The sequence below is a fragment of the Triturus cristatus genome, chromosome 7 (assembly GCF_964204655.1).
Source record: "Triturus cristatus chromosome 7, aTriCri1.1, whole genome shotgun sequence".
Classification (NCBI taxonomy): Eukaryota; Metazoa; Chordata; class Amphibia; order Caudata; family Salamandridae; genus Triturus; species Triturus cristatus.
In genome coordinates this window covers 68,789,081-68,803,975 of record NC_140590.1, presented here as the reverse complement: position 1 = coordinate 68,803,975, position 14,895 = coordinate 68,789,081, and the positions used below count along the sequence as shown (strand labels likewise).

The 14,895-nt window shown below is 48.8% G+C and overlaps 1 protein-coding gene across 7 annotated transcripts in view; it reads right to left on the bottom strand.

Moving 5' to 3' along the window:
* Positions 1–14,895, bottom strand: part of PHLDB3 (pleckstrin homology like domain family B member 3) — a 220,461-nt gene that overhangs the window by 58,089 nt on the left and 147,477 nt on the right. For all 7 annotated transcript variants that reach the window (XM_085615667.1, XM_085615670.1, XM_085615668.1 and 4 more), the window contains one exon: positions 7,679–7,889. In XM_085615667.1, coding sequence (XP_085471793.1) covers positions 7,679–7,889 — 211 coding nt within the window. The remainder of the gene's footprint in view (positions 1–7,678; positions 7,890–14,895) is intronic.

Genomic DNA, 14,895 nt, shown 5'->3' with positions numbered 1-14,895 from the left:
GTAATAGCAATAAGGAAAGCTACTTTCCAAGTGAGAAATTGCAGTTCACATTTATGCAATGGCTCGGCGGGTGGAACCATTAGTCTGCTAAGGACAATGTTAGGATTCCATATGGGAGCAGGTGGAAGTATAGGTGGAATAACTTTTTTGAGTCCTTCCATAAAGGCCTTGATAACAGGTACTCTGAAAAGAGACAGATGCTGTCTATTTTGAAGGTATGCAGCTATTGCAGCGAGATGTAAGCGTATGGATGTGTAAGCAATCCTGACTGCAGTAAGTAACCAATGATATTTTGAATGGCAGCATCTTAGGGGTTGATATGGTTGTTATTACAATATGTAAAGAACCGCTTCCATTTAGCTGCGTAGCAAGCCCTTGTAGTAGGCCTTCTGGCTTCTTTAATGATGTTCATACAGCTTGGTGGAAGGTTCAGGTAACCAAACTATGATTTCAGGTGCCAGATGGCTAGGTTGAGTTCCTTGGGATCTGGGTGTCTTATCTCTTCATGGCTCTGTGTGAGGAGACTGGGTGCGAGATATAGTTTTTGAGGAGGAACAACTGAGAGCTCCAACAGAGTAGTGAACCAAGATTGACGTGCCCATGTGGGAGCTACTAGGATCAGTGTGATGGAGGTTTGTCTGAGCTCCCGAACTACTAGTGGAATGAGTGGGAGAGGCAGAAAAGCATAAGCAAATATCGCTGACCAGTTCATCCATAGAGCATTGCCTTTGGACAATGGGTGTGGATACCCGGAGGAGCAGCTTGGGCATTTAGCGTTTTGGTGTGTTGCGAACAGATCGATCTGTGAAAAACCCCCACATTTGAAAGAATGGGAGGAGAACCTGAGGGTGAAGTTCCCACTTGTGAATCTGTTGTCTCTGCATGCTGAGAAGGTCTGCGATTTGATTGTTCACTCCTGGGAGGTGTTCTGCTAGGAGATACATTGTATGTATGGCCCACTTCCAAATGGCTTGTGCAAGGTGTGACACCTGGAGAGAGTGTGTCCCTCCCTGTTTCTGTATGTAATACATGGCTGTCATTTTGTCGGTGCGGACTAGGACACTTTTGGCTGCAAAGTGAGTCTGGAAGGCTTTGAGCGCTAGAAATACTGCTAGCAGCTCGAGATGGTTTATATGAAGTTGCTGTTGCTTTTGACTCCACAAACCTTGAACTGTGTGAGTCTGGAGATGAGCTCCTCAACCAGTGAGCAATGCGTCTGCTGTTAGCACTGTCTGTGGAACTGGGTCGATGAAGGTCCGCCCTTTGGATACGTTTTGTGGATTCCACCACTGCAGAGAGCAATAGGTGCGGCCGTCTACCAACACTAGATCTGACAATTGACCCTGAGACTGATTCCACTGACGTGCTAAGCATTCTTGAAGGGGACGCGTTTGAAGTCTCGCGTAGGGAACTATCATGATGCAAGATGCCATCACTCCTAGTAGCTGCAGATATACTCGAGCTGGTAGTGACTGTAGTTGGGCTGAAACTGAGAGATTAGAGCCTGGATATTGGAGATTCTGGCTGCATTGGGCCAGGCTAGAGCTTTTGAGTACTGAGAGTGGCTCCCAAATAGGTTTGTGTGTGGGAGGGTTGGAGATGGGACTTCAACACATTTACTGTGAATGGCAGATCGTGCAGTAATTGTAGTGTTATTTGAGTGTGCTGAAGACACTTTGGGTGAGAGCTGGCTTTGATGAGCCAGTCATCCAAGTATGGGAAAACATGAATATGCTGCCTTCGCAGGTGAGCAGCGACTACTGCCAGGCATTTGGTGAATACTCTGGGAGTAGTGGTGGCTCCGAATGGAAGCACTTTGAACTGGTAGTGTTATCCCGCTACCACAAACCTGAGGTATTTGGGATAAGCGGGATGTATTGGAATATGTAAGTATGCTTCCTTTAAGTCTCAAGTAGACAGAAAGTCGCCTTGCTGTAGGAGTGGGAGCACTTGTTGAAGAGTGACCATATGAAAGTGATCTGAGTGTATATATTGATTTAGCTCCCTGAGGTCTAATATACGCCTGAAAGAACTGTCCTTTTTGGGTATGAGAAAGTATAGGGAGTACACACCCGATCCTTGATATTATAATGGTACAGGTTCTATAGCTCCCTTTTGCAGAAGAGAGTGAACCTCCTGTTTGAGGAGGTTTAGATGCTCTCGTGACATTCTGTGTGAACGTGGAGGAATGTTTGGGGGATTGTTGGTAAACTTCAGGGAATAACCAGATTGGATAATTCCTAGAACCCATCTGTCTGAAGTTATTGTATGCCAGATGGAGAGGAATTGGGAGAGACGTCCCCCGACAGCAGTGGAAAGATCGGGGGAAAGGGGAGGCAAGTCACTGTTTGTATGTTGAGGGGGAGGTGCGAGGTGTGGAAACTTTACCTCTTCCCTTGCCATTATTGCCTCTAAATCCGCCTCGAAAGTAACCTTCTGAAGAGGATGACTGACTGATGCCTTTATAAGATGTAGAGGTGCTGTCTGTAGACATGTTCTTGGAGCCTCCCCTGTAGAAGGAGCACCAAAAAGAACCCCTATTGGATGGGGACTGTAGGGCTCCCATAGATTTTTCAACGTCTGTGTCCTTCATTTTCTCTGAGGAAGTATCTACAACAGGACCAAAGAGATGCTCTTTATCAAAAGGCAAGTTTAATATAGAAGCCTGTACTTCAGGTTTAAACCCTAGCCAGGCGTGTCTTCTTAGCAAGACATTGGTGGTGTTTGCACGAGCCGCAGTGTCAGCTGCATCTAAAGCGCATCTAATAGATGTGTTTGAAATTATCTTTCCTTCCTGAACTAGGTTGTGTGCCTTAGCCTTATGTTCATCACCTAGAAATTGGAGCAATTGATCCAATTTGTCGTAGTGCTCTGTGTCTTATCTAGCTAAGAGAGCCTGGGTATTGGCAATACGCCAGTGATTGGCTGCCTGTGCAGCTATTCTCTTGCCTGAGGCATCTATCAGTTTAGATTCCTTATCTGGAGGGGGGGGCATCCCCCGATGTTTGTGAGTTTGCCTGTTTACGGGCATTAGAAACCACTAAGGAATCTAATGGTAACTGACCCTTGATGTAAACCGGATCTGATGGTGCAGACTTATACTTTTTATCGACCCTTGGTGTAAGAATTCTTGCGCTAGGGTATACATCTGGATCACTATCTGTGTTTGGATCTATGTTATAATCGTCCCATGGATCAGGGCTATTATCATCTACCCCGCCCCAGTCATCCTGGTTGTCAGGTGTTTGTGGTTAATTTGTGGGTATTATTAACACATTTGGGTTAGGTGGGGAAGGAGGTGTAAGAGGAAGAGGAGAGGGGTTAGTACCAACATGTTTTCTCTTAAGAGGAATGTGGTAAGTGTCCTCTGTTCCTGGTTTGCGTTTTGAAGGCAATTTTGGGTGAATACGTCCAGTTTTGGGATTGATGACTAGTTCCTTCTGTTTCGGGTCCGTGTTAGAAGGCGGAATGTTGAAACGAGGCTCCTTTGATGAGTAGGAGTTGTTTTATTTTTTAGTGCCAATATTTTTGGAGCGGAGGCTTTCGGCGCCAAAGTATTCGGATCCAAAGATGTTTTCGCTTCAGTACCGAAGGAGTTGATGCCAAAACGTGTTTCGGTTTTGATGCCAATTGCTTCAGCTCAGTGCCCGAATGCGGCCGACTCGATCCCAAGCCGAAAGGCTTTGATGTTTGTTTTGGTGCCGAGCCCGAAGGCGGGGCGTTGGAAACATGTTCTCGGTGGCGACCTTGGCCCAAAGACAGAGGAGGGACCAGGGCCTTTTTCTTGGGCAGAGGTGGTGTTTGGGGCAGGGGAGGATCGGTACTCACGATAAGCTGACCCTGCGGAATCTCTTTGTCCATTCCAGAATCGGCATCTGACATGGAAATGAGCTACTCTTCTTCCTCGGCTCCTTGCACGTCGTAGACGTCTCGTTCGGAATCTCCTCCGAAGAGATCCGAAATGGTACCGCTGTGTTGATGTTGCATTTCGTGACGTCAAGCCCGACGGTCACGGAGCATCTTCTTGGATCGGAACACTTTGCACGCGTCGCAGTCTTGTTCGTCGTGCTCCGGAGAGAGGCACAAGTTGCACACTTCGTGCTAGTCAGTGCACGGGTACTTGGCATAGCACCCAGGGCAGAATTTAAATGGAGTCCGATTCATAGACTGCGAGGTGGCCTGATGCGGCTAGGCCCGTCGGCCTTCCACAAAGTTTCCACTGAAAGGATATTTTTCTGAAACCGATATGATTCGCGAATAATGGGAAACGTGATCGAATAACAATACCGTCGAGGGTAAGTGTATTGCGTACCGAGGGCAACCCAAGGAACTTTGTCAAACAGGAGCGCGGCAATACACGTTTGAACCCGATGGCGGAAAAAAACAATCTAACAATGGAGTCGATGCCCATGCGTACTATCACCAAAAGGAGGAGTCACCTACCTCGTGACTGGAAAGACATAGTCGAAGAAAAACAAAGTGCAAACATCCAGACCAAACACTAGATGGCAGGAGTATGCAAAGAATGTGATCTACAGCTCACATGCCTCGAACAAAGAGTTTTATACGTAATAAAATCCATCTTTCCAACCCATTTTTAGGTCTGGCCCAGGCAGCGCATGTGCGGTCTAGTCGAGAGATGCTGTATACAGTATAGTGAGGGAGGCTCTGCCTCCGTTTTCCGATTAGTTCTTCAGTTGTTTTTTTAAATCTGCTTCTTGCTATATTTGTTAAGCGTGTGTTACGTCCCTCCTTTTTCCCTCTTGGGCACATCTTTAGCTATTGGCCCCTTTACAGGGAGCCAATGGAGAAGTGTGGAGAAGTGTGGCTCAATGATTGGAGCGGCAGACCCTGATGCAGAGGTCTAGCCCGGGACCAGGGTTCAATTCCCTGCCTCGGCGGGTCTTGGGCTCAAATATTCCACGGACCTGATAATTCTCGCCTTGGTGCCTATTCCAATCATGGAGTCCCACTCTGCAACTCTGGGCAATAGCTTGCTTAATCTTCACAACGGCCCCCACAACGCTAAGGATGCCTGGCCTCCACCTTGGAGGTGCCCAGGAGTGGACGCCTCACAGGGAAAGCCAGGATGGGTTCCACAGCGGTATTCGTACAAGCGCCTTGAGACCCTTGCGGGTGAGTAGTGCGCTATACAAGTATCAAATTTACATTTACAAATTTACATTTTTTACACGGTATTCTTGCTTTTGTTTCGTGTTTTTTTTTTTGTTCGTGGATCTCTCTTTTTTTTTTAGTTAATGTGTACTTCAAGGGAAGCTTGTTTTACTTTTGTATTTTGCTCATGGCGATGTTTTTGGTTTCGTTTTCTCTACAGCTTTTCCACATTTGCCAGCTCCCATTATTATTGCTCCGTGCCTTTGCATCAACGACTTTGCGTTTATTATGAGGCGATGTTTTTGATTTTGTTGTAGCTACAGCCGCACCGCCCCCCCCACCCCCCACCCCCTCCCCTCAGCAACAGCTTTGCTTTCGGCGTGAGGCAATGTTTTGGGTTTTGTTTTAGGTCTAGCTTCCCCGAATTTGTTAGCCCGCATTATTATTGCTCCATGCCTTTGCATCAACGACTTAGCGTTTCTCATGAGGCGATGTTTTTGTTTTAGTTACAGTCCCCCCCGCCCCCCTCCTCTGTACGACCGCCTTATTGTTACTATGAGGCAATGAAATTATTGTATACTATTGGGTGTTTGCCGATATTCTTTTCATAGTTATAGACCCAGACAGCGAACTCAAAAAGAAGCTTGTTTTACTTTTGCATTTTGCTCGGGACAATGTTTTTGTTTCAGTTACAGCTACACTGTTGTTTTCATTGGTGCTTGCTTCTGAGCGGTGGCTTAATTTCGCGCTGTGTTTCCCATTACAAAAACTGTGCAGCAACAGCTTTGTTTTCAGTGTGAGAATGTTTTTTTCTTTGTTTCACCTACAGCTTCCCCACAATTACCACCTCACATTATTATTGCTCTGTTCCTGTGCATCAACCACTTAGCGTTTCTCGTGAGGAGATGTTTTTGTTTTAGCTACAGCCCCCCCCAATCTATGTACAACCGCCTTATTGTTACTAAGTAGAAGTAAAGTTATTGCAGACTGCTGGGTGTTTGTCAATATTATTTTTATACTTATGGTAATACCCAACTGGTATTACGCCCTATTATGCTTCGGAATGGGTATGTATTTTGCAATGTGACTTATCTACTAATAGGCCACTTTGGTAACTTTACATTCGCAAACAATAACAAGATCACCTGCCTAATAATTATTAGGTAACGCACGTTAAGGGCCGGATTAATAATGAAAAGCTGCTGTGGCACAAATGTTAAAAACATCCTCACACTCTTCATGCCTTTTTTTGCCTCTGGTTTTTATCTCCACATTCAACTATCCACCAATTCATTTATCCACCCATTCACCCATCCACTTACCCAACCATCCCACTCATCTCGCCAACTAGCCAGTAACCCACCCACCCATCCATCCATGCCCCAACCCAAAACCCTCTCTCTCTCTCACCCTTTCTCTCTCTCTGTGTCACACACTCTTATTCTGTTTGTAGATTATGCTTCGGAATGGGTATGTATTTTGCAATGTGACTTATGTACTAATAGGCGACTTTATACATAATAATACCAAAATGCAATTATCATTACTAAGGGAACAACTTTTATGCCCTATATACTGTTTACAAATATTACAATAGCATTTGTTGATTCAAGAATGTTTACATATGTTTTAACCTTAGCTATTTAGAACATATTGCCTATTAAAAAAAATGTGCTACTTAAATGTTTGAATTCTTTGCCAAGTGAAAAAAAGTCAATTGATGTTAAAATAAAATTGTGCTACAAATTACTAAAGCAGTCAGTCATTTATTTAAAACAATATATCAAACAATCTGTATTATTACTATCATATTTTCATACAACACTAATATGGCGAGACCGATTGGCATGGCCAATGCTTGTTGATAAGGGCCTCACCGAACTTCCAAAATGGAGACCAGTGATTTGTTCTCAGTCTTCTCAATTCAGTCTAAATATTACATTCGCACTTGGACCCAAAGCTCTTCTTGGCCTAGCAGGGAGTCTTTTGAGTTGGCTCACTGGTACTGTCATCTGGTTTCCTAATGAGTGACATCCCATCTAGAGGCGTATTCTGCATATGTGCCTTTACTTCAAGTTTGATCCCTGGCCAGGAGTCATCGTCCACCACTGGATGAGCCTCCATCACTTCTTGACCACGGTCAGAGCTCGTGTTCACACAGTGGTTCTTGAACTACACTTTGCTTTCTTACAGTACTGATCTAGGATCAGGGCGTGTTTATCACATCCCACTGCTTTGTAATGTGTCAGAACGCGGTTCGAGTGCAGTCGAATTGACAAGACACAGGGAAAAACCTGCTGGTCGATTTGTGGAATGTGCATGTTCATAAGCTACGCTCGCAGACAAAGTGCCACTTTTTCCTTTCCAGTCATTTGATGGTGGGATAGCCACAGCACGTGAATCTACAGCGGATTCATGCTTTAAAAGAAACAGGAATCACCGGACAGAAAAAGCAAAACCAATATTACAATTTCAGCTTGGGTGTTAGCCTCACTTCTACATCAGCATTGTTTACACTACTGGGTCACTCAGTCATATGAGCATCTGCGAGTTTTCTCCTCACCTGAATGGCAGTCGGGGGATGCTCAAACTTGGATTCTTGCAGATGGACCCGATGGACCCATTGGACAAGCGCCCATTGGAGACACCATTCACCAACTGGTAAAGTGGGTTCTGGTGCCGGGCCGCCTGCATGGATGGGCTGCCCAGGACTCCTTGGGCTCCTGCGATACTACCCAGGTTGGCAAAATGGAAGGCAACGATTCCGTTCTGGGCTGAAAAACAAAGTTATAAGAAAAGTTAATGGGCATTTCAGGGGATATCCACGTGGACTCGCTGGTGAGGAGCCTAGAGGACATGGTGGATTCACAGGTGAGCAGAGACTCCACTGGAATGGAAGTCAAACAGATCTGTCATTTGGGTTTCTCAGAATCAACACATGGTTGCCACGTGGGTACCAAATAAAAGAAGTAGAGTTGTTAGGTGAGCATTCCAGGAGGACACAGCCACCTTATGAGTATCACAAAGTCAGAGCTGCCACATGGGCACCGCAGAAGCAAAGAGGGGCGTCAGTGAGATTACAGGGCAGTAAAGAGAGCCCTCAAGAGGTCCTCACAGGCGTCTGGCAGACCAGCTTGGTAGGCATTTCAGGGAACTAGGACTGCAACTGTGCCCGCATTGCAATGGGTGATCCGAGTGGCTGTATCATGTGGGTACCTCGGAAAGTAGTTTCATTATGTGGGCATAACAGATCCCAAGCAAGTCGCTCATGTGGGCATGCTCATTTGGGCATAGCAGCGGGCAGGAAGCACCGCCAGGGAGTCATTTGCAGAAGGGGAGTAGACTGGCCACGGCACTGAAGCGAGAATGAAGAATGACCATCTGGGTGTGGCAATGTCCAGGATGGATGGCCATCACAGGGGAGGAGCTGTTGCTGGACGTGTCCTGTATGGCCATCACAAAAATGGAAAACAAATCGCTTGAAGTGTCAAGAGCCGCCATATATGCATTGCAGAGGGGTGGGGCGAGGGAGGGCAGTGTAGCTATGTTGAAAATGTTGACCTGGACTGCTTGGGCATCGCTTTAGACGTGCAAAGACTCCATATGCATCGTAACCAGGTCTCCATCACTCAGGATAGATATGGTGGCAGCTCAGCATTGCACAGGATTCAGAATGGGGCTAGTCCTAGGGCGCGCAGCACAGAAGGGACATGTGGCCTGGGGCAGGTGGGCGCGGTAGAAGATGCGCAGTTTGGCCATCGCTGGGGGCATACAGCAGCAGTCATATGGGCATCAAAGAGGATATGAAACCTGGGCACCTGGGTATCTATGGGGGCGCGCAATGCCAGGACGTTAGAATGAGTCGGTTCAATAAAGCAATCTTCTGTATCACGAAATGGCCACATGTTCATAGCAGGGTGTAGAATACATGTACAGTGTCTTCTAAACGCCATTTATGCACATCTGTGAACATCTGCGTACACAAAACAAGGAATGGAAAAGAGGGATCAGCAGGGGATCCTTCCGGGTGAAGATAGTGTTTCCTACCAGGTCACTTGTACCTCCAGGGCAGAAACATACCCATTCCCACACAACCGTAGGAGGCGTCTCTGTGTACATTTACTGTATTCCTTTGCGCAGCCATGCGGGAGTGAGGCGGACCTGCAGAAGTGCGCTCTTTGCGGCTGCTTTCTGGGGGCTGGGGGCTGGCGGGCCCCGAGACGTCCGCTCACCCAAGGCAGAGCCTGTAACTCCATCCCAGATGCGAGACTGGCTGGTGAGATGTACCCGCTCTCTGGTGTAAGAGGTTAGGGCCCTAGGCCCACATGCAGCAGGATAATGACACGGACACATAGTCATACTGTCTGGAACTGGCAAAGGGCACGTGCGCCCAGACCCTTTTATCGGGGGGTCACCTGACCAGTGACGTCTGTGATGGATGGGTGTGTGTGTGAGTGTGGAAGCAAGCCCTCAAGGAGTGTCTGGTGGAACTCATTATGGTGGAAAAACATTATAACAGAAACACTATCCCGTGACCAACCGGTCACTACATCTGGGACTCCGGCTTGCCAGCTCGAAACCCCCAACAATATTCGAGGGTGCGCAGTAGTCGAAGTGCCTGCCACTACGGGGCCTCAATGCTTTCGGATACAGCATATGACAGCACTCACATCTAAATGCAGCAGTGCCACCTACTGGCCACATGAAGTATAGCGGCCAGACTGCAAGAGCCTCTATTATGAGACCGTTCCCCACACACAGCGCACCAGAGAATCCATCACAGGACAGAACACTGAAAGGAAACCATTACAGGGATCTTTGCAAGTTTGGGGACAGACCTGCCGGCCAAGTCTGGAGCCTAAAAACTCTGGGAAAGCCAAGTCACTGGCCGGGTGTTTAGCCTGTAAGAAATGGCCAGCCCAAGGTCTAGACCTACTTTTTAAGGCAGGGCCTATACTAAACAATCCATCTTACCCCAGGCCTTGACCACATCTCCAATCCAGGAGCCTGTAGGATGTATGCAACCCAAGAGACTGACCTGTTTTCTAAGTCTCTGGTGTATGAAACATATTTACCTTGAGAGCTTGATCTGCTCTCCCAGACAGGAGGAGCTGTGCAACCCTAGATACAGTCATTCTATCTGATGCACGAAGTACAGTCCTGGTGTCTAAGGTGCGAGGTTCTGTCCTGCTGCTTGAGGCACAGGGCACAGTCCTGCTGTCTGAGGCACAGGGCACAGTCCTGCTGTCTGAGGCACAGGGCACAGTCCTGCTGCCTGAGGCACAGGGCACAGTCCTGCTGCCTGAGGCACAGGGCACAGTCCTGCTGCCTGAGGCACAGGGCACAGTCCTGCTGCCTGAGGCACAGGGCACAGTCCTGCTGTCTGAGGCACAGGGCACAGTCCTGCTGTCTGAGGCACAGGGCACAGTCCTGCTGCCTGAGGCACAGGGCACAGTCCTGCTGCCTGAGGCACAGGGGACAGTCCTGCTGTCTAAGGTGCAAGGTACAGTCCTGCCTCCTAAGGCTGGCGGTACAGTCCTGTTGCCTCAGCCTGAGGCGTGAGTTACAGTCCTGCAGCCTGAGGTGCGAGGTACAGTCCTGCAGCCTGAGGTGCGAGGTACAGTCCTGCAGCCTGAGGTGAGGGGTACAGTCCTGCAGCCTGAGGTGCGGGGTACAATCCTGCTGCCTGAGGTGCGGGGTACAATCCTGCTGCTTGAAGCACGAGGTAGAGTCCTGCTGCCTAAGGCAGAAGGTACAGTCTTGATGCCTGAGCAGCAAGGTACAGTCCTGCTGCCTGAGGTGTGAAGGTACAGTCCTGCTGCCTGAGGTGCGAGGTACAGTCCTGCTGCCTGAGGTGCGAAGGTACAGTCCTGCTGCCTGAGGTGCGAAGGTACAGTCCTGCTGTCTAAGGCAGGAGGTACAGTTCTGTGTCTAAGGTTCAAGGTACAGTTCTCCTGCCTGAGGCTAGAGGTACAGTCCTGCTATCTAAGGCGCAGGGTACAGTTCTGCTGTCTAAGGCACGACGTACAGTCCTGGTGTAAGGGGCGAGGTACAGACCTGCTGCCTGAGACACGAGGTATCGTCCTGCTGTCTAAAGTGAAAGGTACAGTCCTGCTGCCTGAGGCACAGGGGACAGTCCTGCTGCCTGAGGCAATAAGTACAGACATGCTGCCTGAGGCGTGAGGTACAATCCTTCTGCCTGAGGCACCAGGTACATTCCTGCTGCCTGAGGCACATGGGGCAGTCCTGCTGCCTGAGGCAATAAGTACAGACATGCTGCCTGAGGCGTGAGGTACAATCCTTCTGCCTGAGGCACCAGGTACAGTCCTGCTGCCTGAGGCACCAGGTACAGTCCTGCTGCCTGAGGCACCAGGTACAGTCCTGCTGCCTGAGGCACCAGGTACATTCCTGCTGCCTGAGGCACCAGGTACATTCCTGCTGCCTGAGGCACCAGGTACAGTCCTGCTGCCTGAGGCACCAGGTACAGTCCTGCTGCCTGAGGCACCAGGTACAGTCCTGCTGCCTGAGGCACCAGGTACAGTCCTGCTGCCTGAGGCACCTGGTACAGTCCTGCTGCCTGAGGCACCAGGTACATTCCTGCTGCCTGAGGCACCAGGTACATTCCTGCTGCCTGAGGCACCAGGTACATTCCTGCTGCCTGAGGCACCAGGTACATTCCTGCTGCCTGAGGCACCAGGTACAGTGCTGCTGCCTGAGGCACCAGGTACATTCCTGCTGCCTGAGGCACCAGGTACATTCCTGCTGCCTGAGGCACCAGGTACAGTGCTGCTGCCCGAGGCACCAGGTACATTCCTGCTGCCTGAGGCACCAGGTACATTCCTGCTGCCTGAGGCACCAGGTACAGTGCTGCTGCCTGAGGCACCAGGTACAGTGCTGCTGCCTGAGGCACCAGGTACAGTCCTGCTGCCTGAGGCACCTGGTACAGTCCTGCTGCCCGAGGCACCAGGTACAGTCCTGCTACCTGAGACTGGAGGTATAGTCCGGATACCGGAGCCGCGAGGTACAGTCCTGGTGTAGGGTGCGAGGTACAGGCCTGCTGTCGAAGGTGAGAGGCTGTACAATCCATCTAAGCCACAAGCCTAACCTGCTATTCACGGCTGCAGCCAGCTGAAACGCATAACATCTGTGTTACAGTCGGAGGCCCTGCTCGGGCTCCAGGGTCTGTACCTGTAAGGGATGCATAGAGTGGAGAGTGCTCGGCTGTCTCATCCTGTAACATAGAGCAGCTGTCTAAATGGATGTCTATCCGCACAGACCTTGCCAGCTTCAGAACCCACAAATGGAGGGATAGCTGTGCTGTCAGACGACCGAGCCTGTATGGCCTGTGAAGCCTGAAGGATCCTAAAACTGTAAGGTGTGTGTGTGGAACATAAAAGACAGCTCTTCTGTCCAAGCTTGTACGGTCTGTGGAACAGAGACAGCTCTTCTGTCCAATCTTGTAAGGTCTGTGGAACAGAGACAGCTCTTCTGTCCAAGCTTGTAAGGTCTGTGGAACAGAGACAGCTCTTCTGTCCAAGCTTGTACGGTCTGTGGAACAGAGACAGCTCTTCTGTCCAAGCTTGTAAGGACTGTGGAACAGAGACAGCTCTTCTGTCCAAGTTTGTGTGGTCTGTGGAACAGAGACAGCTCTTCTGTCCAAGCTTGTACGGTCTGTGGAACAGAGACAGCTCTTCTGTCCAAGCTTGTAAGGTCTGTGGAACAGAGACAGCTCTACTGTCCAAGTTTGTGTGGTCTGTGGAACAGAGACAGCTCTTCTGTCCAAGCTTGTACGGTCTGTGGAACAGAGACAGCTCTTCTGTCCAAGCTTGTAAGGTCTGTGGAACAGAGACAGCTCTTCTGTCCAAGTTTGTGTGGTCTGTGGAACAGAAATAGCTCTCCTGTCCAAGCTTGTGAGGTCTGTGTACCTGGAAAGAACGCCCTGCAGTAAAGAGCTTCTGAGGGCCATTTAAACTGAGTGCCTAGCGGTTGGAAGTCAGCTGGAGTCAGAAGGAATTTTACAGAGGACACCATTTTTATAACCCCCTTTGGCCTGTATTTCTAGGACATGGCGTTATAATGAAGGGGGAAGGACTTCATCAGATGCAGAATCAGCAACCAAGATAATGCTTCAAGATAGCGAGCGGAGGAGCGCAGCCCGCCAAGGGCAGGAGGAAGTGCTTGGGGACGCGCACCGAGGAGTTGAGCAGGTCCGCGTTTGCAAACAAGAAGTGACACTACGCCTCACTGAACCATCTGTTGCCAAACTTTTCCTACTTTTCCACAGGATACTTGTCTGGTTGACCAAAATGTCACTCTTGATCACATGATCTTGCAGGATCTCTTGTTAAAAAGCCAATTAAATTTAATTTCCTGATATGGAGCAAAGTTACAGCTTTGGTCCATATCAGGAAATGATGTTCAAATGATAGTCAATTGGCTTTATTAACAAGAGATTCTGCAAGATCATGTGATCAAGAGAGACATTTTATCCAGCCAATGAGGCTGTTCTAGAGGTGTGGCTATGAAACCTCTGACACTTCCTTACTCTCAGATGAACCTAAACTGGCAACCAATCAGACAACCATGTTGTCTCAACAGTAACAGGAACCCAACATCATAATCCGAGCCCGCGTGACCCTGGTCTTTAAGGAATGCATCCGTCCTCTCCATACTGAGAAGATTAGGACATTCCACTTGTAAACTCACTTCTGAATGTTACACATAGTAAGTTGAATATTATGCTGTGGGGGGCGCGTGCACCTTGGAAATGTCTCACACTGTGCATATCTGGGTGAGGTTCAGCGCATGCGTGCTGGAGAGGTGTGTGGGAGCAGGACATGAGATTCGGATGAGGGTGACTCGGAGGCAAATCGTAGCCATGAAGGAACTTTATCCCGCTGCCCGTCCCGATAAACTTATAACTTTGTTAAACTCATAATTGGCATAGACAGCGCCTCGGCTGTCAAGCCAGTAGGGCTGCTATACTGACTAAACTAAGCTGGGGTGGCTGGCTGCGGACCGTGGTGTGCGCGCTGCTCACGGCACTGGGCTTGGGGGATTGCCGGAGTTAGATGCTGCTAGTGCTAGAACGTATCATGGAGACATTACGATTCCCACCTCGGCGTGCCATTACATTTTGACTGACGTCATAGGCGCCGCGCGACGTTATGTCCTGCAACCGTTTCGGGCTGCAGTTAAGTTTGTGGGCAGCTGCTCTATGGTATAGCACATCATAGAAGCACTGCTCGCTCCTCAGCATGGAGGTAAATTGAAACCAGTCATGGCCCTGGTACCGCCGGATCCAACCCCACGGGACGGCAGCGCACGTGATGCCCATAGTGCAGCAGTGGCACCTGCTGCTGATCCTCAGTGAGTCTGATGCCAGGGGGTGATGCGCGGTGCACGCTTGCCTAGGGAGAGACTAGTGTTGCAGCGGCCAAGAGTCTTCATGCTTCATGTAAAACAGGAAATGGGACTCCAGTCCAGAGAGGATCTTGTGACCTTCCATGTATCGTCTTTTCTAGAATGTTTTCCCATTCATTCTTTAAAGCTTCACACCGCCATTTATGCTTATCCGGTTAAAAAGATAATTCATTATTTCACTTTCTCTGTTCTCAACGTGCCTGTAAACAACAAAACTATTACAATTTCTATTTGAATCACAATAAAAAGAAAGTGGCATGTTTCCAGGATAAAAAACAAAGTAAATGCAACCGACCATATGCCAAAACATATTTAGAATAATCGTTCTTTTTAACTATTTGTTTAAATAATGTGATA